The sequence below is a fragment of the Lampris incognitus genome, unplaced genomic scaffold (genome assembly GCF_029633865.1).
Source record: "Lampris incognitus isolate fLamInc1 unplaced genomic scaffold, fLamInc1.hap2 scaffold_176, whole genome shotgun sequence".
Lineage (NCBI taxonomy): Eukaryota > Metazoa > Chordata > Actinopteri > Lampriformes > Lampridae > Lampris > Lampris incognitus.
The window spans coordinates 67102-90050 of record NW_026611136.1 but is presented as its reverse complement, the minus strand read 5'-3'; the positions used below and the strand labels follow the sequence as shown (position 1 = coordinate 90050).

Genomic DNA, 22949 nt, shown 5'->3' with positions numbered 1-22949 from the left:
CGGCCGCGGCACTTTCTGCGGTTGCGTTGTCCCCCGAACTCCATACAATATTCTAAAAACAAATCATCTGGTTAATTTTCTCATCTGAATCGCAAAGGGTTATTATTCTATGATGTATCTATCTATCTATATATATATATATACATTATGGGGTGACCGTGGCCTGCCTTTACGTTGCGCTGCGAGGCCTTAGTGTGACGTCACGCGTCGCGCATACTGAAACTGAGACAACGTTCCGCATTCTGAAGCGAAATGGGGTCAAAAAGGGACCATTTCAACGTTAAGCGGTCAGTTTTGGCTACTAACCGATAATAATGTCTTGCACGGTTCTTTCTAATTCTCTGTTTAAAAGCCTCTCTCGTTGCGGAGTCTGATCGGCCATCGTGACTCATTGATTTTTGCGCTCCTGGACGGAAAAACAGCCGACACCAAGTAATGTAGGCGTGGACCGACGTCATTACCGTAAAACACGCCGATTATCCTCTAGTCCGTTATCGCCGTCGTGCGCCTACCAGTGGGCAAGGGTGGAACTGCAGAGACGGTTACGCGTCACATCAAAGTTCTCCCCGTTTTTGCGTTCGAACCCAAACAACGTGATAGTGCCCCGCATCTGCCCCGCTTTGGCCGCGGCCGCCAGTCCTGCGTGTAAGCCCGGCCGCTTCCGGTCGCCCTGATATGCTGCGTGCGCAGCATTCTGTCGGAAAGCCTTGCGAGTCCGTCAGGACCACGCCCCCTCCGGACCCCGCCCACCGCTCGGCCTCTGATAGGTCGGCTCGGCTGTGCCCTGACGAAGCTGGCTCCGGGACTCGCCACAGTGGTGTACTTTAGGTTTTGTTTGTTCGAGTCGCCCGACGTCCGGTCCCCGTCCGGAACGAGTGTTACTATCCGGTGGTTGTAAAAACAAAACAAAACAAACAAACAACACCGCGGTCCGCGAGGGGAGCGGAAGTCGCGGCCTGCTAAACGGTAGCCGTTAGCTACCAGGCGCCGTCCGGCCGCTAGCGGAAGCCGCCGTCCGGCTGGCGTCAAACAAGCAAACAAAGCCGGAGCCGAAGGGAAGGGAAGGGATGCCCCGCTATACTTAGCCGGGGCCGAGCCGGCTTTGCCCGCCCGCCGCAGTAAGTTCTCCGTCTAAACCTTGGTGTAAGCGGCCTGTGGGGGGGGGGTGAGACGTGTTTAATGCCGAGTTCGGTAACGTAAGCTGTTGTTTTGGCGATGGGAGCCGCCGTGTTGCCGCGAGGCTGACCCGCGGGCGGCTGTCCTCGCGCGGCCGGCTGGCCCCGGATGCGGCCGCCGTCAGCGTTACGTAACGTTGTTGTCTCCCCGCTCTGCTTCACGTCTAGCGTGTGTTGCCTGCTCGGGGAGGGATATGCAGCTCCTTGGTAGGAAGTCATTCACATGCTAGGATCCTTTGTTTCCCAGGACAGGGGTATATATAGATATATATATATGTGTATGTATGTATATATATATATCCGAGCGGTCTCCTCACGATGAGCCCCTTCACTCAGTGACTACTGGCCTTCTCACAGACATGGAGTTGTACTGGTACATGTAAGTACTGTTGCACAATCACATCCCTGCAAACCTGGAAATGGACTTCGGAGCTAGTGGATCTACTTGTAAACATATCCCCCCCTCTCTCCCCCCCCCCATTTGTGTGTTTAGAGTGGTCATCGTTTTCATCATCATCAAGATATTCTTCTATGTGTGGTGGTACCGGTCAAGGCAGAGACAGCTGGCAGCGTACCTGAGCAACCCACGCAATGCTCAGATCGTCATCGTTGGAGGAAGGTCCTACCTCAACCAAATGTGTGAGAGACAGAGTGTAAGTTCACACACACCGTTATGTATGCATAGATTCTATGGCCATTACAATTGTGTTATCCTCTTTCAATGTTGTGTAAATTGCGTGAACGCGACATCCATTGCACGCTGTCAGTCTTGGGAGAGAGGTCCCTCCTCTGGTGCTCTCCCTGAGGTTTCTCCCTGTTGAAGGGTTTTTTTTAGGGAGTTGCTCCTCAACCGATGAGAGGATCTAAGGACAGGATGTTGTGTTGCTGTTAAGCCCACTGGGGCAAATTTGTAATTTGTGATATTGGGCTACACAAATAAAATTGATTTGATTTGGCATGTAGACACAAACACACTAGTTTGTCATACAGCTAGATCGAAAAAGATGAGATGTATGTGTTGATGGTGAATATTTTTCTTTTGTTTCTATAATATGTCTCCCTAATATTGGTCTTCACTACTACCTGGGGGTATGAAATGCATATGCGTGAAAAGCATCTGATAGTTGCTTCCACAGACATGGTCCATCAACTGAAACTGGAGCACTAAGAGAGAACGAGAGAAAATCTCCAGTCTGGGCCTTTTAGATTTCTGCAGAGGAGTTGTTTTGTTCTCGGGTGCCTTGGGGTTTTCCATTGAGTCACTTTAACTGCGAATGGGTTGAGGAATCCGCCTTTGGTTAAAGTTATGTTAGTGGTGACCTTTTATTTCATCATCCACAGGCTGTGGGTCTGTATGTGCATACTATGGTTACATTTTTGTTTGCAATAGTTTGACCTTGGTGACTCGAGCCGTGGCAGCTCACTGAGATGTCTGTGAATGTTCTCATTCATCCAGGTCATGGTTATCCAAAGGAATTGAATCAAATGCAACTGGACTTGGTATATATCCGAGTTCACGGATATATACCAAGTCCAGTTGCATTTGATTCAATTCCTTTGCAGCTCACTGAGAGGCTTCAAGTACAGGAGTCCCAGTGAATGTGTAAAAGTGAAAACCTTGTATTTAACTGCAGTGGTGTTAGGCAAAGAATTTTTTGTGTGTGTGTCTGTGTGCGCCAACATTGTTAGGAAGAATGCATGGACAGTAAGTCGGGAGTGCATCTTTATATTGAAAGCAACCTACACGATGCCATTTTCATCTTTTCTACTTAAGCGAAGTAAGGCTGCACTAACGCTGCCATACCCTTTTTTTCCCTTTAGCAATGCTGATGCTATCACTGGACAATTTTTGTATCCAACTTCTCTAAATGTTTCCATGTGCTTGAGATTGTGTTTAGTTTATAAAGTTCTTTCGGCTGACTCATAAGAGCCGCTCGATCGCTGATGGTTGATCACAGGCATGTATGGTTTGCAACATGTTTAAGAGTTACCTTTTAATCCTTTCATGTGGTTTATTGAAAACATTTTTTCTCGTCCGTCTGGACTTAGTTTTGTCAGCATCGAGTTTTCGTTTACTTATCTTGGAAAGGAGCTCTCTCTTCATCAGGTTCGCTGAAGGCTGTGTAGGCTATGCCCGAAAGTTTAGACGGTCACTATATTTATGGCTGTGCTTTCTCTTTATTGCCTCTCTCAGAAACACCTGGAAGTAATTGGCTCGAAATGCTCAAGGGATCATATAAAACAGGTTTCACTCTGTCTCTTCAAAGCTCTGTGCTGTTGTCCTTTTTAATAACATTCAAGCTGCCTCGCTGAAATGGTAAAACGTGTGCCTTTTTGCTTTTGATTTAGGGAATATATGTGCATTGTCATTGCTAGGGGTACTGCGTGAATGACAAGGTTGTGAACCCATTCAAATTAGGTTTTTTTTCTCCCCAGACGTCAACTTGAGACTCAAATGAAGTCCCTCCTAGGAGGCTCAGTTACAGCCATGTGCTATGTTAACCTCCAGTCAGCCCCATCTTTTAGGGGTTTTTTTTTCTCTCTCTCTCTCCTTGGTAGTCAGATGTAAAAGCCCTGAACCTCAGCTTATTTTTAGCTCTGTTTGGAATTCTTGTGCAACAGGAAATACCCCGAAAAAATAAATAATGGAGCAGCTGAAAATTCCTGTGTAGGCCTTGTAATCCAGGCTTCCCCTGATACATTTATAGTGTCACATGGCTCATCACAAAACAAAATGATGTGAATGGGTTTTGAAGCTAACCAGGATATGAACTGTTTGCCTCTGCGCTTAACGTGAATCAGTCTGTTTTATATTAAGATGCTAGGATTTGATGTCGCTAAGCGTTCTAAATTCAAATAGCTGATAAGCCCTGTTTTACTGTTCGCTATTCTCTCAACACCTGCTTCTTCTCAGCCACACCCTGTCCAGTTAGAGGCCCAGTCACAGGTTTAATAGGCTGTTGTTGTTCCCTATAATTGACCTCTATGGCTAAAGCAACCCCCCACCCACCCAAAAAAACACTTCCCCTTGGGCTTGTCCTCTCTTGTTGCTTTTTTTTTTGTGGCCCCCATTCTTCCTCCTCGGCCACCTTTTCCAGTCCCTCATCCTCCCTCTCATGGTTCCTCTACCTCACTTTGGTCGCTCCACCCCCTGTCCTCCTCCCCCCAGAAGTCCCTGGTGCATAATGTTCCCTGTTTAGATTTTAATGGAATGTGCATTGGGGAGGCCCCATGGTCATCCATAACCCTGCACCCTGAAAGTTGTCTGGAGAGACGCCAAGACCACTCCAGTCCTGGGCCCAGATGAATCAAACTTGGTAGGGAAAGGGGCTGATGATGTAGTATCACTTACTTGCCTTATTCATGCTTACCTGAAAGGGCAAAGTGATCCCAAAAGAGCACTTCAAATCTGAGAGTTTAGTTACGTGTGGGGGCCTAGAGATAGACGAAAAAATTAAATACATTATTTGGCGTAAACCCTCGTGGTTTCTGGACACATTTTCCTTAGTAATGCTCCTATTTTGTGTTGTTTTTATTTTTGCAGTGTTGATTTGTGGTCAGGATTTCTAATTTACCCTATGCTTTGGCTTAACTTCGTGTATATTAAATACTTAAATGCGTCATTAACAAAGGAATGATGGATTCAACTCCTTATGATTATACAAATATGACTCGAACATTATTGCTCCTTCAGGGACATTATCTGGGCTGTTAGCGTAACAGAACTCGAGTTTATCTGTTTGTTGCTTTTATTTTATTTAAATTTTTAATGAGTTTCTTTAAGGAACATAAATACAAATGAAAAAGTACAAAAGACCAAAAAAAGGAACAAAGAATGAACACAGCGATGACTTAACAAAATCATAGCATCGTGTCAGCAGCATTTGTGACATTAGTGATTGTACAGTCCGTCTGCACATCATGAGTGCTTGAAGGAGTCAGCAAGTGACCCATTCTACAGCTCAAACCTGGAAACCAAAGAGATGTCCCTGAATGAATAATCTCGGTACAAACAGCTTTGGGACAACAGTGCATCCACACAGACTCCACGACAACCAGGCTGGTCTGACAGATTAGATAAATGTAAATGTTCTTTACCAGGCTCATATAGGAAAGCATTTTTGGGAACGTTTTTGAGAGTTTTTCTGTTTAATTTCGTGCTTGTTGATCAAGGCCTGGAGCACTGTGTTGAGAGCAAAGCTCTTTGGAAAAGAAAACTGCTTCCTACTTGATCATGACCTGTGACACACAGCAGATGTGTGGTGAGCTGTAGAGAAGTGTGCTGTAAAACTCTCCCAACTTGTAGCGCCAATCGGACATGACCTAGAACTGCATCAGCATTTGGTACAGTGGGTTGTAGCATTTATTACTGTTATAAAAGCTTCCTCCTTTTGCAGTGTATGCGTACCACACACACACACACACACACACACACCAGTTTTGAGTGCCTTGGCTGTGCTGTATGTGTTTTGTCATTGATACAGTCTTTGTGTCTTTCCTTCCCCTTTCTGTAGCAGACGTCCATCTGGCCGAGTTGGTATGGTGTCCAGGAGGACACATCGATAGAGGAGCCCTCCACATCCTTGCCGCCAGCAGCATCCTTCTCTCATCTGGACATGCCTCCACCTTATGAGGCAGTCTCTGGAGGTAGCCAGCACATACATAACAAACCTCAGTGCATCCTGCTCCTTCTGCTCACTGTTCTTTTTGAGCACGCACACGCACAAACAAGCACGCAGGAGTACTTTGCTCTTCCACTGAAGTCAGGATATGGTTATGACCCATTTGTGGCAGGAAATTGATCATGATGAAATTTCCCCCAATACAAACGGAGGTTCTCCCTCTTTATCAGAGGTTGCACCTTGACAAGTTGATTGAGTTGACATTCTCCCTGGTTTCCTCTCTCCACACACTGTGAATTAAACTTACTTAATTGTGTTATTTTGCCTTGAGGCTATGTGTAATGTATGTGTATTAGCATTACTAAAGATTTCATTTACCTCGTTTTATTCTCCCCCGAGGCACTGTACACTGAGCAGCAGGCATAAGCAATGCTGTTACAGAAACAAAATATTCTCTCTTCCTGTTGTCCGTCTTGGGAGAGAGACCCCTCCTCTGTTGCGCTCCCTGAGGTTTCTCCCTATTTTTTTCTCCTTGTTAAAGGTTATTTATTTATTTATTTTTAGGACGGGGGGGTTCCTTTTAGGGTCTAAAGACAGGATGTTGTGTTGCTGTAAAGCCACTTGAGACAAATTTTAATTGTGATATTGGGCTATACAAATAAAATTGACTTGACTCTTCAATCTCAACTTGTAGAGGAAGGCCCGTAGCCACCAGCAATTGGCGAGTTGCTCAGTATGTTGTGGAAGTGTTCTTGTGGCTTGTCTCTCAGTTACTCTTTTTTTAGATTTCCTAACCACACTGATGCACTTCTTCTTTTGTATTTACCGTTAGAGGTGTTTAACAGGGCAGGAACTCTGTCAGAAGGTTCTTTTATACATTTGCCCTTCAGCTTCTGTCACATGAATAACTGGGTGTTAGCGGGTTTTTGGTTTTTCTACTTGAGTTATCCGTGTTTTGCATATAGCATCTTGCTCTGTCCCAAGTAATTATCTTGAGGCCACTATCTCTTACATGTGACATCTTTTTTTAATCTTCTGCGCTTTTTATAGTCAATTCGCTGTACAGGAGGATGTGGTTACGGAACATGGAAGCGATGATGCTGAAAAGGACTTTTTCTTTTTCTTACTCTCCCATCTGAAATATATCGTGTAGGGGGCATTTCTGATTTTCAAATTTTAACATTTATGTAAAAATATTTAAGCCGAGGGAGTAGTACATGTTGAGTTTTTGATGACTAGGGATTTTCTCGAAGCTCCGGGCCAGTTTTGTCAAAAATACTGTCAGTCACTTTTTCCCCCTTTCCTCTTTACAGGAGATGATCTGAAGCCCCCTCCCTACAGCGAGTGTGCCCAGCATGACACCGACGCCGCTCACCCATCCTACCGCACCCCTCTCCTTGTTTCTGAGGGTGAAGACTCGATTAGCATCAGTGAAGCCCCACCCCCTTACACACCTTGCCCCCCCGCATTAGCCAATCAAATAGAGGAGCACCCCGCCAGCCACTGTCAATCACACTCAGAGAACAGACCTACTTAGACCAATCCCCTGACACCGTTTTGCCTTTCCGAGTGCTGCCTTTTTTTCCATTTGGCCTCAGCTGTTGATTGGTTGGTCGGTCGTGTCATCGCCAGCCAAGCTCTCATCAGCTGAGGGTGAGAACAGACATTTGTTTGCTTGTGTGTATGTTTTATGGTCTTGAAGCCAGGTTGTCTTTCTAATTTTTATTTATCAAAGAGAGGTCGTTTGATGAGTACAGTAATAACGCAAAACATCAACAATCCCGTGTGCCTCAGTCAGAACCACAAGTGGTCCAAGTTTTGGAAATGGGTAACTCGTTTGGGAGGGGTGGGGTGCTGTTGCTCACTGCCAATGCACAACAGTGCATTTTATGTAGTTTTACCATCATATCGGGTAGGGTCTTATTTGTAAAGGTAATCAACAAATGTTAGCCTTGATCCCCCCTGACCCTCTTAGTTCTGCGCCCCCTGTCAGATGCTTCATCATTGCATCTTCTGGAACGTTGTTGCTTTTTGGGGGATGGGGTTTTCCTGTGCTATTCGCTTTATTGTGCAACAGCATTTCAGACACCACTAACATTGCAAGAAGATGTTTCCCAAGTGAGCCATTTCACAGAGCAGTCAAACTGATGACATCTTTTGTTTATTTTATTTTTTGGGGATTTTCCCCCCCCCCCTTTTCCACCCCAATTGTACTTGGCCAATTACCCCACTCTTCCAAGCTGTCCTGGTCGTCCCTCTGCTGAACCGGTCAGGGTTGCAGACCTCCACATGCCTCCTCCGATTGACAGTGAGGAGTTTTGCCAGAGGGACGTAGCGCATGGGAGGATCACGCTATTCCCCCCTCCCAACCCTGAACAGGCGCCCCGGCCGACCAGAGGAGGCGCTAGTGCAGTGATCAGGACACATACCCACGTCCGGCTTCCCACCGGCAGACACGGTCAATTGTGTCTGTAGGGACGCCCGACCAAGTCGGAGGCAAAACAGGGATTCGAATCGGGATCCCCGTGTTGGTAGGCAATGGAACAGACCGCTATGCTACCCGGACCCCCCATGATGTCTTCGTCTAATCAGTGCTTGTGCAGCGTTCCCATTGAGTTTACACAAAAAATACAGGTAATGCCTTAAGTCTGGACTGACAGTGTGGGTGAAGTAAATGAAAGGCACTTAAACGACTACAGTATTGAAGGTAGAGGCCGTGAGTTGAAACTGCATTTTCATCCCAAGGAGTTGAATCAAGTGCAACTGGACAAGTCCAGCTGCACTTGATTCAACTCCTTTGGATAACCATGACCTGGATGAATGAGAACATTCACAGACACGAAAATGCATTTTGTGTTTTGCTGATAACCCTCCGTGTTGTAATGGCCAGCCACGCTCAGTCCGTCGCCGGCGCCTTGCCTTGCTTCCCGAGAGCACCTGCAACAGCGGCTGTGATGAAACGCTCAGTTTTTCTGTGTTTAGTGTTCCTGCACGTGCCTGTGGGTTGCAAAGAAGAAGCTGCGAGGCACAAGGTCGAGTCTGAAGATGGCTTTGCGCTCAGTTGATGTAACCTAATGTAGCACCATAATGACGACTGACTGACGGCCTTAATCCGAGTCCTTCTCCCTACCTTATGTCCATGTCCATGCATTTCAACTGATCACATCAGATGTTCAGTAAAGTAGCCTTGTGAATAGTTTTTTTCTTCTTTTCTTTTTTTGGTGGGGAGGGGGTTGGTTTTGGGAAAATAATTCCTCTGTAATAAACTATTGTTCATAATAAGTCTTGTTGTCTCTCTTCACCTGAAGTAACGCGTGTCGACTGACTTGGCGCCGCAGCACCTTCACAGGGCTCCTAGAGACGTGCTAATTCATAACGCAAATCGTTTCTTTCTCCCGCTGGCTTTTTACATGTTTTTAATTTCCTTATTTTGTTTATTTCCGACGCTGAATTAACTTTTTTAGAAAGTAACATTTTTGGGGGCAGCCAAATAGGCAAATAGCGATAGTCCACACGTTTCACATCCTCATCAACAGTTCCATTACTGTGTGATGTGCAAAAAAAAAAAAACTAGACTGAAAATATACGAGATGGTAGAGATGCTTCTCGTAACTGCGGTATTTCTAGTTGGCAGGTGAAAAAGATTCCCTTCGTCAAAACATTTTCAGTCAATTGGTCCACCAGTAATGAGGGAAATCTATTGAAGATATGCTGAAAAAAACAACCTTATCAAATGTGGTGTACACTGATCAGCCAAAACATTAAAACCACCTGTCTAATATTGTGTAGGTCTCTAGCCGCCAAAACAGCTCTGACCCGTCGGGGCATGGACTCCACAAGACCTCTGAAGGTGTCCTCTGGTATCTGGCACCAAGACGTTAGCAGCAGAGCCTTTAAGTCCTGTAAGTTGGGAGGTGGGGCCTCCGTGGATCAGACTTGTTTTTCCAGTAAATCCCACAGATGCTCCATAGGATTGAGATCTGGAGAATTTGGAGGCCAAGGCAACACCTCGAACTCTTTGTCATGTCCCCCAAACCATTCCTGAACTATTTTGCAGTGTGGCCGGGAGCATTATCCTGCTGAAAGAGGCCACTGCCACCAGGGAATACCATTGCCATGATGCTTGGGCTGCAGCATGGTAGGTGTCAAACTAACATCCACATGAATACCAGGATCCAGGGTTTCCCAGGAGGACGTTGCCCAGAGCATCACACTGCCTCCACCGGCTTGCCTTCCTCCTGTAGTGCATCCTGGTGCCATCTCTTCCCCAGGTAAACGACACACATCCACCTGATGTAAAAGAAAACATGATTCATCAGACCAGGCCACCTCCTTCCACCGCTCCATGGTCCAGTTCTGACGCTCACTCGGCCAGTGTAGGCGCTTTCTGCTCCTCGCTGCAAAGCTAGGAGGGGGTAAATGCAGAGCATGGATTTCCCCACAGGGATTGATAAATCAAAATCAATCTTTGGGCGGTGGACAGGGGTCATCATGGGCACTCCGCCCGGTCTGCAGCTACACAGCCCCATACACAGTAAGCTGTGATGCCGTGTGTTCTGACAGCTGTCTATCATAGCCAGCATTCACTGTTTCACTAATTTGAGCTCCGGAAGCTCTTCTGTGGGATTGGACCAGACGGGCTAGCCTTCACTCCCCATGTACGTCAGTGAGCCCAGGGCACCGATGACCCTATCGCCGGTTGGCCGGTTGTCCTTCCTTGGACCGTTTTTGGTAGGTACTGACCACTGCATACCAGCAACACCCTGCAAGACCTGTCGTTTTGGAGATGCTGACCCAGTCGTCTCGCCATCACAGTTTGGCCCTCGTCGAAATCGCTCAGATCCTTATGCTTGCCCGTTTATCCTGCTTCCAACACATCAACTTCAAAAACTGACTGTTCACTTGCTGCCTAATATAGCCCACCTCCTGACAGGTGCCACTGTAATGACGTAATCAGTGTTATTCACTATAGCTGTCAGTGGCTTTAAAGTTTTGGCTGATTGGTGTAACTATTCTCACACAGAATTGAGCTCCACCCAGTGGTATAGTGTACTCAGGCAGAGATTGTACGCCGGGTATGCGGCTGTTTGTAAGGAATAACTATATTTTGACCCTGGGTCCTAATTTATTGATTCTACTGAACCCTGGAGTCCCTCAAAATGGCTGATGATGTCACCATGTTTGGATGGCGTTGCATTGCCTGTGCGGGAGTGACTAGTGAACCAACCCGTACATGTTTTACCCGGCTCTCTCCGGCTGTAAGAAAAACCAGAAACATCATGAACTACATGCCCCCCCCCCCAAAAAATTTAGTTTTTTTTAATCACATAAACCAGACCTCGGATCAGTTTCAGTTGCGGCTTTCTCTGTATTCTCATATTCTACCACTAGAGGGCGGTCTTGTGCCGTGTGTGATTTTCAACCGCGCATACCGGGACGCTTTCCCAGAGGAGGGCGTCTCTGCAGACCGGACACGTGATTCATGGGTAAGTGCAGACAGACTTGGCGCGAGATTGTGGGCGTGTCGATACCCATCCCGACCCTTAACCCCCAACCTTAACCACCCTCAGTTGGTTTTTGACTGGCGGATGATTATAAACCTGATTGGCCAAATTAAAACTTGATTGACAGCTGCCCCGCCGCTCTCAAAGTCTCCGGGCTACAGAGACGAAAACTTGGCTCCCCCAGACGATGAGCACCTATCAGTCAGTAGGCCAGAAGTGTACACTCGTGGCATATAGAAGATGTCTAGCTGTGTTTGTTTGTGTGTTTGTTTCTCCTCAGGAGAGCACCGAGGGAATGGCGGTGAGATGCAGAAATGATTAGCTTGCCCAAGCCTCCGTCAGGATCAATGCTCCACTGTGTCCTTTGGGACGCAGCTTTAATGGAGATGGCTCCTTAGCTCCCACCTCACTAAGGTGCATACAGATGAGCCAAGGCAACCCTTTAAATCGGTACCCAGTGGATAATTGGGGTGGTACATAATGTAATGGATTACATGAAAGGGGAAAAAGTAATCTGAGTAAATGTTAATCTGTTACTGGTGAGCCAGTAGTGGCGATAGAGATAAAGCTACAACATAAATGGATCTCCCTTACAATATGCTCTAAGTGTGGAATTACATAATACACTTAGATTATAAACACAGCCAGTGTAGGATGATCTTATGAATCACAACTTCTGAAGAGTGTGTCGTTCACGTTTACCTTGTTTGACCCTCATCGGACATTTTAGGTAGTAGTGATGTGAAAACAGCCAAAACTCCCTCGATGCTGCTGATTGGAGCGTTTAATTACGTCACTTATGAGGAGTGTTCTCAGGTACTCGACAAACATGCAACTGATTGGACTTTTAAAGCTATAACATCCCTATATGTGTGTGTGTGTGTGTGTGTGTGTGTGTGTGTGTGTGTGTGTGTGTGTGTGTGTGTGTGTGTGTGTGTGTGTGTGTGTGTGTGTGTGGGTTCACAGAAGCAATATTTGTTATTTGACCCACAAAGCGAATCCATCTTCATGTTTTTTCCAGACCATGCTATCTCATGACGTTTTGTAATCATTCCACATTGGACTTCACGTCAATATAACATGTATAACACATCACAGCCTCCTCAAACATTCTCTGAAATCATTTCGAGATCATTGATTTCTACAAAGCCATATGAGAAATAGGATAGAACAGGACAGAGTAGAACAGAATAGAACAGAGTAGAAGAGAATAAAGTAGAACAGAACAGAACATAATAGAACAGAATAAAGTAGAATAGAACAGAACAGAACATAGTAGAACAGAATAAAGTAGAATAGAACAGAACAGAATAAAGTAGAATAGAACAGAACATAGTAGAATAGAATAAAGTAGAACAGAACATAGTAGAACAGAATAAAGTAGAATAGAACAGAACAGAGTAGAACAGAATAAAGTAGAATAGAACAGAACATAGTAGAACAGAATAAAGTAGAATAGAACAGAACAGAACATAGTAGAATAGAATAGAACAGAGTAGAATAGAACAGAGTAGAACAGAATAAAGTAGAATAGAACAGAACAGAGTAGAACAGAATAAAGTAGAATAGAATAGAACATAACAGAGTAGAACAGAATAGAATAGAACAGAATAGAACAGAACAGAATAGAATAGAACAGAATAGAATAGACAGCAGAATAGAACAGAATAGAAAAAGTGGCAGTGAGCTTCAATTTTATTGGCTCTTGCCTCTCAAGACCCATCAGTGGTCCCCGCCGTGCTTATGGGTGCTATCAAATGACGCGTATCAGGACTGGTATGCAGTGGCCACTGAAAATGCCGTACCTTGTGTTTTCTAATACAGCAGCGGAGCACATTCCGGATATGGATAACGTTTCAAAAGATTTTCCCATGCTTCTCTTATGCTTCTCTCATGCTACTTCTCATGCTTCTCTCATGCTTCTCTCATGCTTCTCTCATGCTACTTCTCATGCTTCTCTCATGCTACTTCTCATGCTTCTCTCATGCTTCTCTCATGCTTCTCTCATGCTACTTCTCATGCTTCTCTCATGCTTCTCTCATGCTTCTCTCATGCTTCTCTCATGCTTTTCTGATGCTTCTCTCATGCTTCTCTCATGCTTTTCTGATGCTTCTCTCATGCTTCTCTCATGCTTCTCTCATGCTTCTCTCATGCTTTTCTGATGCTTCTCTCATGCTACTTCTCATGCTTCTCTCATGCTACTTCTCATGCTTCTCTCATGCTTTTCTGATGCTTCTCTCATGCTACTTCTCATGCTTCTCTCATGCGTCTCTCATGCTTCTCTCATGCTTCTCTCATGCTTTTCTGATGCTTCTCTCATGCTTCTCTCATGCTTTTCTGATGCTTCTCTCATGCTTCTCTCATGCTACTTCTCATGCTTCTCTCATGCTTCTCTCATGCTACTTCTCATGCTTCTCTCATGCTCCTCTCATGCTACTTCTCATGCTTCTCTCATGCTTCTCTCATGCTACTTCTCATGCTTCTCTCATGCTTTTCTGATGCTTCTCTCATGCTACTTCTCATGCTTCTCTCATGCGTCTCTCATGCTTCTCTCATGCTTCTCTCATGCTTCTCTCATGCTTTTCTGATGCTTCTCTCATGCTTCTCTCATGCTACTTCTCATGCTTCTCTCATGCTTCTCTCATGCTTCTCTCATGCTTTTCTGATGCTTCTCTCATGCTACTTCTCATGCTTCTCTCATGCTTTTCTGATGCTACTTCTCATGCTTCTCTCATGCTTTTCTGATGCTTCTCTCATGCTACTTCTCATGCTTCTCTCATGCTTCTCTCATGCTACTTCTCATGCCTCTCTCATGCTTCTCTCATGCTTCTCTCATGCTACTTCTCATGCTTCTCTCATGCTACTTCTCATGCTTCTCTCATGCTTCTCTCATGCTACTTCTCATGCTTCTCTCATGCGTCTCTCATGCTTCTCTCATGCTTCTCTCATGCTTTTCTGATGCTTCTCTCATGCTTCTCTCATGCTTCTCTCATGCTACTTCTCATGCTTCTCTCATGCTTCTCTCATGCTACTTCTCATGCTTCTCTGATGCTTCTCTGATGCTTCTCTCATGCTTTTCTCATGCTTCTCTCATGCTTCTCTCATGCTACTTCTCATGCTTCTCTCATACTTCTCTCATGCTAGTTCTCAGCCTGAAGTTATCGAGGCTGGAAATAACTGTCAGTAGTAGCATGGCTTCATCCTCGACAGCTTTAACCATGAGCTTGTGCAACAACCATATACATTTTCCTTTTCCCACAACAAGGTAAGTGAGTCATGCTCGGATTAAGGTCGCTGCCTCGCGGTGTCCCACCTTCCCCTCTCTGCAGCCCTGCCTGCAACACCAGCAGAGATTTGATACAGCATTTTACACCACGTAAGTTGTTTGTCAAGGTAAACCATCGCAGGCTAAAGTGCTCGGGGATAACTCTCCGGAGCGTGGCTAAAATTTCCACCCCGGACCAGCGCTAGCATGCATATGGCAGTAGACCACAGGACTTGAAACGAGACCTGTGAGTTTAGTTTTGCAGAGACTGGAGGCACCAGCCAGCCCCCTGCCGAATGCTGGTAAATGTTGAGCATGGAAGATAAACTCAAGTGATTGACTAAACCCAGTCTGGCAGGTAACAGCCTGCGGTTTGGATATATTATCTTCTGAAATGAATAGTGAAAGGGGCTTGAGGATTCTTTTGGATCGATTACTACCTACTCTGTTTGTTGCTGAAAATAGTGATTTTTTTATTTTTTGGCCATATAGAGTGATGACTTTAATTCACGCCCCCTCAGAGCACAGCCGGATTTATGTGACTTTGTGTCTATGGAAGAAAAAAAAAACCAGTGGGACTTTTGGATCCTGTTTGTCAATCACTTTGTCCTTCGAAAAATACAGCTGTGACGGGTCTGGTAGGTACAGAGGGCATGTGGAGGAGTCATGGAGGGAATGTTGTGTCCTCCTGCTCTGACCCAGGTGGGATTAAGTAACGCCGGTGAATCCCTCTTTTCTGTTGCGCTCTCAACCATCATCATAATCCGTCTCAACAGATGAAAAAGTGCGTAATTGCAGCACAATCAAAAGTAAGGTACTTAAATAAAAGTGCACTGAGTTGAAATGCGGATGGATCCAGAATCTGATATGTGGGCTTCGACGTGGTGCAAACACACCATTGATCGGTTATGAGCCCGAGCTCCAGTTGCTGCAAAACCACATGCGAAGTCGTCCTGGATGTGGTTTAGGCTGCTTTATAGAGTCTCCCTGCTGCCTTTCAGTGGAACATCAGCACGGTTTTATCATATGAGGGCTTTGTAGAGAGGAAACCTGAGACAAATGGAAAAAAAACAACCTCTAAGCCTTGTGTCTGTTATTTTGGGATTCCTGTCTGAGGTCCTCTGAAGGCCGCCGTCCTCCAGTAGTGGGTGTTACACATCAGGAATTGTTCATTCTGTGTTTAAAGGACTAATATGTATCGGAGGCTGAAGGCCGCCGTCCTCCAGTAGTGGGTGTTACACATCAGGAATTGTTCATTCTGTCTTTAAAGGACTAATATGTATCGGAGGCTGAAGGCCGCCGTCCTCCACTAGTGGGTGTTACACATCAGGAGTTGTTCATTCTGTGTTTAAAGGACTAATATGTATCGGAGGCTGAAGGCCGCCGTCCTCCAGTAGTGGGTGTTACACATCAGGAGTTGTTCATTCTGTGTTTAAAGGACTAATATGTATCGGAGGCTGAAGGCCGCCGTCCTCCACTAGTGGGTGTTACACATCAGGAGTTGTTCATTCTGTGTTTAAAGGACTAATATGTATCGGAGGCTGAAGACCGCCGTCCTCCACTAGTGGGTGTTACACATCAGGAGTTGTTCATTCTGTGTTTAAAGGACTAATATGTATCGGAGGCTGAAGGCCGCCGTCCTCCAGTAGTGGGTGTTACACATCAGGAGTTGTTCATTCTGTGTTTAAAGGACTAATATGTATCGGAGGCTGAAGGCCGCCGTCCTCCAGTAGTGGGTGTTACACATCAGGAATTGTTCATTCTGTCTTTAAAGGACTAATATGTATCGGAGGCTGAAGGCCGCCGTCCTCCAGTAGTGGGTGTTACACATCAGGAGTTGTTCATTCTGTGTTTAAAGGACTAATATGTATCGGAGGCTGAAGGCCGCCGTCCTCCACTAGTGGGTGTTACACATCAGGAGTTGTTCATTCTGTGTTTAAAGGACTAATATGTATCGGAGGCTGAAGACCGCCGTCCTCCACTAGTGGGTGTTACACATCAGGAGTTGTTCATTCTGTGTTTAAAGGACTAATATGTATTGGAGGCTGAAGGCCGCCGTCCTCCAGTAGTGGGTGTTACACATCAGGAGTTGTTCATTCCGTGTTTAAAGGACTAATATGTATCGGAGGCTGAAGGCCGCCGTCCTCCAGTAGTGGGTGTTACACATCAGGAGTTGTTCATTCCGTGTTTAAAGGACTAATATGTATCGGAGGCTGAAGGCCGCCGTCCTCCAGTAGTGGGTGTTACACATCAGGAGTTGTTCATTCCGTGTTTAAAGGACTAATATGTATCGGAGGCTGAAGGCCGCCGTCCTCCAGTAGTGGGTGTTACACATCAGGAGTTGTTCATTCTGTGTTTAAAGGACTAATATGTATCGGAGGCTGAAGGCCGCCGTCCTCCACTAGTGGGTGTTACACATCAGGAGTTGTTCATTCTGTGTTTAAAGGACTAATATGTATCGGAGGCTGAAGACCGCCGTCCTCCACTAGTGGGTGTTACACATCAGGAGTTGTTCATTCTGTGTTTAAAGGACTAATATGTATCGGAGGCTGAAGGCCGCCGTCCTCCAGTAGTGGGTGTTACACATCAGGAGTTGTTCATTCTGTGTTTAAAGGACTAATATGTATCGGAGGCTGAAGGCCGCCGTCCTCCAGTAGTGGGTGTTACACATCAGGAATTGTTCATTCTGTCTTTAAAGGACTAATATGTATCGGAGGCTGAAGGCCGCCGTCCTCCAGTAGTGGGTGTTACACATCAGGAGTTGTTCATTCTGTGTTTAAAGGACTAATATGTATCGGAGGCTGAAGGCCGCCGTCCTCCACTAGTGGGTGTTACACATCAGGAGTTGTTCATTCTGTGTTTAAAGGACTAATATGTATCGGAGGCTGAAGGCCGCCGTCCTCCAGTAGTGGGTGTTACACATCAGGAATTGTTCATTCTGTCTTTAAAGGACTAATATGTATCGGAGGCTGAAGGCCGCCGTCCTCCAGTAGTGGGTGTTACACATCAGGAATTGTTCATTCTGTGTTTAAAGGACTAATATGTATCGGAGGCTGAAGGCCGCCGTCCTCCAGTAGTGGGTGTTACACATCAGGAGTTGTTCATTCTGTGTTTAAAGGACTAATATGTATCGGAGGCTGAAGGCCGCCGTCCTCCAGTAGTGGGTGTTACACATCAGGAGTTGTTCATTCCGTGTTTAAAGGACTAATATGTATCGGAGGCTGAAGGCCGCCGTCCTCCAGTAGTGGGTGTTACACATCAGGAGTTGTTCATTCTGTGTTTAAAGGACTAATATGTATCGGAGGCTGAAGGCCGCCGTCCTCCAGTAGTGGGTGTTACACATCAGGAGTTGTTCATTCTGTGTTTAAAGGACTAATATGTATCGGAGGCTGAAGGCCGCTGTCCTCCAGTAGTGGGTGTTACACATCAGGAGTTGTTCATTCCGTGTTTAAAGGACTAATATGTATCGGAGGCTGAAGGCCGCCGAGGGGCCGGGGGAGGTCATTGGTGATGTTTAAGGGGCAAGTCGTAAAAGCAGGAGTTATGTTTTGCATACAAAGTACACCTAAAAATAATCAATGTCTGCAACTGCTGTCGCTGCTAAAGCCTGCACACACACACACACACACACACACACAGACATACACACACACACACACACACACAGACACACACACACACACACACACGCTTGATGATACCCCTATCCAGTGTGGGGTCTCACAGAGCTCGGAGGCAGCTTTCCTGTACACCGAGTGTTGAAAGCATGATAAGCAGGTTCGCAGTTCAGTCGTGATAGATACGATCTGGAGGGCAGAGACATGAGTCCTCCTCCTCCTCCTCCTCCTCCTCCCCCTCCACCTCCGTCTGTCGGTAATGACGGGAAAAGTGGAGCTGTCTAAATGTCAGGAAGGAAAAGCACCAACACTTGGCACAAACGACGAGTTGTGGCACGGTGGTGCGGCAGCGAAGACAAAGACAAGTTGTTTAACAGTTGAGCACGAAGTTAACCGCCAGATACTGAATCAGCAGTCCTTGTTCTGAGCCCCTCCGCCCTCAGCCGACGGCTACGGCACCGCGGCCCCCCCTCAATGGGCCCTTTGTCGTGCAAGAAAGGCCCGGCGTTGGTCACCGGAGTCGACATCGCTCGCCGCTTTAATCCCAGAGTGCGTCTCCGGATAGGGACGTGTCACCGGAGCAAGTGGAGTCTGCGATTTGTAAAGACGAGCGGTTTCGTTTGCACGACGAGAGGTGAAAATTAGAAACGCTCCCAAAGGGCACGCGGCACACATTCAGCGTCGGGCCTCTTAGGCGAGCCGCTCATCTGTCCCGGCCCTGATCTTCCCCCCACCGAGGAGGAGGCCGCTGCTTAGAAATCTATCTAACGCACGTGAATCATCACCGCGGCGGCTCTTTACTTTTATCTGAATTCAGTGGCGCTGACTAATACGTGCCCCTCTGACGTAGTCACTCATGCACGATGCAAATTTGGTAATTTATCACAATCAGAGGAAACCGAGAGTGCACGATCCCCCCCCCCCCCCCCAGAACGTGCGGAGTAGCTCGGTCTCTTTCTGTCCGTGACACATAACGTGTGCTTTTGAGAGGACGCGAGAGAGGCTGTCAGACAAACAGAGGAGGCCGAAGATGAGCCTGCAGGTGGCACAGCTGGATGGCGTAAAGCCTGAATGCTAATGACCTCCGACCTTGCGCTGATTCAACTTTTCGCCCGCAACACCTCTTCGCTCACCCGCTCGCCACACAATTTCCCCGGACTCGACACTAAAAGTGTGGCGAAATCCACTTCCTGCTTCTTGCCCGAGGACCTGAAAGGACTGTTGTTCTCATTTATCAGCTTAGTGTGAATTTACATTTTAATTGAATGTTGAAGGCTGAGCCAACCCCCGTACTTGCTGAGTAACCGGAGCCCCTTCAGAGGGAGAGAGGGGGGGGGAGGGAGGGGGGGGATTTATAGACTTGCAGCGCAAGTCCACTGAAGATGACAGGCAGTCAAACCCGTTCACATTGACTATGCAGAATCCAACGTCATCTGCCAAGATTACTAATGCTGCCATTGCCGGGGATATCCTGGGAGGGTGTGTGTGTGTGTGTGTGTGCGTGTGTGTGTGTGTGTGTGTGTGGATATCGCTGAACCACAGCCGGACTGTCTTGGTGTGTGTGTGTTTGTTTACACATAGGCTTTTATGTATTCTAATGAGTTTGAATGTGCCAAAAGTCGTCATGCTGCTGTTGCCAGGGACACGCCTGGAACCCGGGTTCACAAACACTGCAGAAAGCCACTCGAGGTCAAGGTGTGTAGGAGTTTGCACATGCAGGTAGATGTGTGTGCGCGGTGACGTATGTGCGGTGCATGCCCCTTTGCATGTGTGTGTGTGTGTTTACGTACCGGTTGTCTAAATCCTCGCTGTTGAAAGTGAGACTCCTGTTCGTATAATTAGAGAAGACGTCCACTCCCACAGCCCCTTTGATTTGGCAAAGAATCTGGCCGAGTCTGCTGATATGAGATGAAATAAAAAGAGGGCTGGTTGTGTTGCGCCCACGTTTTGTGTTTATCCATTGTGACAAATCAGATAATGTGTGCGCATAGCCCCCCCCCCCCCGGTTAACGCAGCCAATAAGAAGACCTTACATTTGAAGTGTTTGCTGAGTAAGCAGCGTTTGCCTTTACGCATTTGGTTGATTTTAGGAGGCCTGTGTGTAAGGTGACCAGGTTCATATCGTGCCACATTTGTTTGTGATCTAATGTTGTGGAATTCCGGAAATGGTTTTCCTTTGTCCAGTGGATCCAGCATCATCCGCCATGTCTTTCCCGAGCTCCCCGCACACTCTCCACTCCTTTCTGCGTCAGATTTGCAGCGATAAGGCGATTATCGTCTCATAGCGGGTCTAATCACAAAAATCCCACAGATTTCTCACGTCCTCTCCATCCTCTCTCCCCTCCCGCCTCAAACACTACTCGAGGTGAAGAGCGGGAGTTTCACCCCTGTCCAGATGTGTTAGAAGGGAGACAGACGAATGAACGAGGTTTTTCCACACCAAACAGGATCTGATGGTAACCGGTTTCACAGTCTTGGTATTTCCCCTGCACAGCGGGGAGCTGCACTGGTCAGGGAAGCTCTCTCGGGCCTCCTTCTGTCATCACAACGCAGGCTAGTCTGTGCACTTGCGTTTGGATCCGGTACCGGATGAAAACTCCTTCTCCGAAGCGGCCGTGTTGCTGTACTCTGATGTGGGTAAAGTTTGAAGCATTCTTTATTGCAACTTTAGCTTGCTAATAGACAGACAGGGGCGGATCTACGGGGTGGCAACAGGGGTGGCAGCTGCCACCTCTGGGACACAGTCTTGCCACCCTTGTTGCCACCCCATTTATAAATCAGATAATATGTTTTTAAAGTATATTTTCTGTACATGCATGGCGAAGGTCAATGAGACCCGCGCCAAACTCATCTCAAACAGAAGTCGCCGATTTAGAACCCCCCCCCCCACAGGGTGGCAACAGGGGGGGCAGCTGCCACCTCTGGGACACAGTCTTGCCACCCCAGGAAAAAATCTTTAGATCCACCACTGCTAATAGACCATCATCCACTACAGAGACACGGCAACGGCAGTGTGTAGCAACCGAGAGGGGACCCTTCGCCATCTGCTAGGATCAACGCACGTTGGGCCGAGAGCAGGGAGGTCCGGTTGCCAGGGTTACCTTACATCCGCTAAACTGAACACGTGGTCGCTTTTCCTGTACTTTGCTGGCCTGCTGATCGCGTCGACGTTTGAACGTTCTCATTCTATATCCCGAACTGGATCAGCGCCCCCTGCTGCTGAACAACAACAACAACAACAAAGAAGCATGGTTGAATCTGAGCTTTAGCTACTAATATTTCTTGGGATTTCGTGTTAACTAATGATCTCTCTCCCGCCAAAAGCATGGGGGAGGGGGGGTGGCAGTGCGCGCTAAACCGGAAAACGAGCGCCACGTGCCGAGACGGCGTTTGGACCGAGCACCAATCCGCTGACGGGACACCGACCACAACAGGAAGCCCGTTCTGGCGACACGCCTGCGCGACGCGCGATAGGCTAATTACAGCGATGACGGCGCCTTGCTGCTCCCGGCTGCGTGTGAAAGCCTGGGCTAATTATCAGCGGTGCTGTGTGGGGCGACTCGCCGAGGAAGCGTGTCCGGACTAAAGCCGAGCAATACCCGAGGGACCAGTGAAGGTTTGCTCCACGTCTGTGGTAACGCAACTACAGACCTACTGCTCTGTGACGGAGCAGCGGATTCCTCTGACCAGGTGAGGCTGGGAACGTTCTCGTTCCTCCAGGTCGTCATGGTTACCCAAAGGAGCTGAACCAAGTGCGACTGGACTTGGTATATATCCGTGAAGACGTTTCGCCTCTCACCACCACCCGGCCGGCCAGACTAGTGTAAGCGGTTATTTTGTTGCCCGGTGCGGGATTCGATACCGGGTGTACTGCACTGCAAGGCGACATCGCTAACCGCTCGGCTAAAGGGTCAGCAGACCCGTTAGCTAGGGGGCTAACGGCTCTTATTAGTAGTTTACACTAGCTTGGTCTGGTCAGAAAGGCACGAACTGAGGGAGCCTCTTGGATGAGAGGCGAAACGTCTTCACGGATAAATACTGTCTGACTTTCTGTCAGTTCGGAGGGATCCGACGACGACTTTATAGTTCAGTGTTTTTATTTCAGCGGTGACGGCTACAACCATGCAGTAGCTAGCTAGCTCCGCAGTAGCGACTCGTCTGAGTGCTAAACATAGACTGACGGTTACGTGGCTCCCCTGCGTCCTCGTGCGTCAGATGGACCAATCAGTTTGCAGCTAACTTAACAGCCAATAGGAGTGCTTGCGTCACATCCTTATCGCCAAACGGGCTGTTATATTCTAGAGCAGTGCTTCTCAACCGGGGGTCCGCGGACCCCTAGTGGTCCGTGGTGTAATTGCAAGGGGTCCGTGAAAATAAAATGTCTTTAAAAAAAAGATCCTATGACATTTATAGAAATAGGGTTATTTTACTCAAATGTGACTGAGACCTTTATCTACCTAAACTATAAAGGGTAACAGGACTTTTTTCTCTCATTACATCTGTTTCACACGTGTAATTTATTGTATTTTAATAAGAGATCTCGCTCCCGTTTGCATTGTTAAAAGTTACTGCATAAAAATTCTGTTGTTACATATATCTGAAAGTTACTGAATACATATTCTGTGTTGTTACATATATCTGAAAGTTACTGAATACATATTCTGTTTTGTTACATATATCTGAAAGTTACTGAATACATATTCTGTGTTGTTACATATATCTGAAAGTTACTGAATACATATTCTGTTTTGTTACATATATCTGAA

General features: G+C 46.9%; 1 protein-coding gene across 4 annotated transcripts; it reads left to right on the top strand.

Annotated features, from left to right (window-relative positions):
• Positions 1-754: 754 nt before the first annotated feature.
• On the top strand, positions 755-9079 carry si:dkey-118j18.2 (uncharacterized). Of its 4 annotated transcripts, none has more exons than XM_056301841.1 (5): positions 755-1118; positions 1423-1554; positions 1669-1828; positions 5693-5822; positions 7111-9079. In XM_056301841.1, the coding sequence occupies exons 2-5, from the start codon at positions 1460-1462 to the stop codon at positions 7332-7334; spliced, it is 609 nt and encodes a 202-aa protein (XP_056157816.1). In that variant the 5' UTR covers positions 755-1118; positions 1423-1459; the 3' UTR covers positions 7335-9079. The 4 variants fall into 4 exon arrangements, with proteins under 4 accessions (XP_056157816.1, XP_056157817.1, XP_056157814.1 ...); XM_056301842.1 differs by having other exon boundaries at positions 756-1118; positions 1512-1554; positions 5690-5822; XM_056301839.1 differs by having other exon boundaries at positions 756-1118; positions 5690-5822.
• The last annotated feature ends 13870 nt before the right edge of the window (positions 9080-22949 follow it).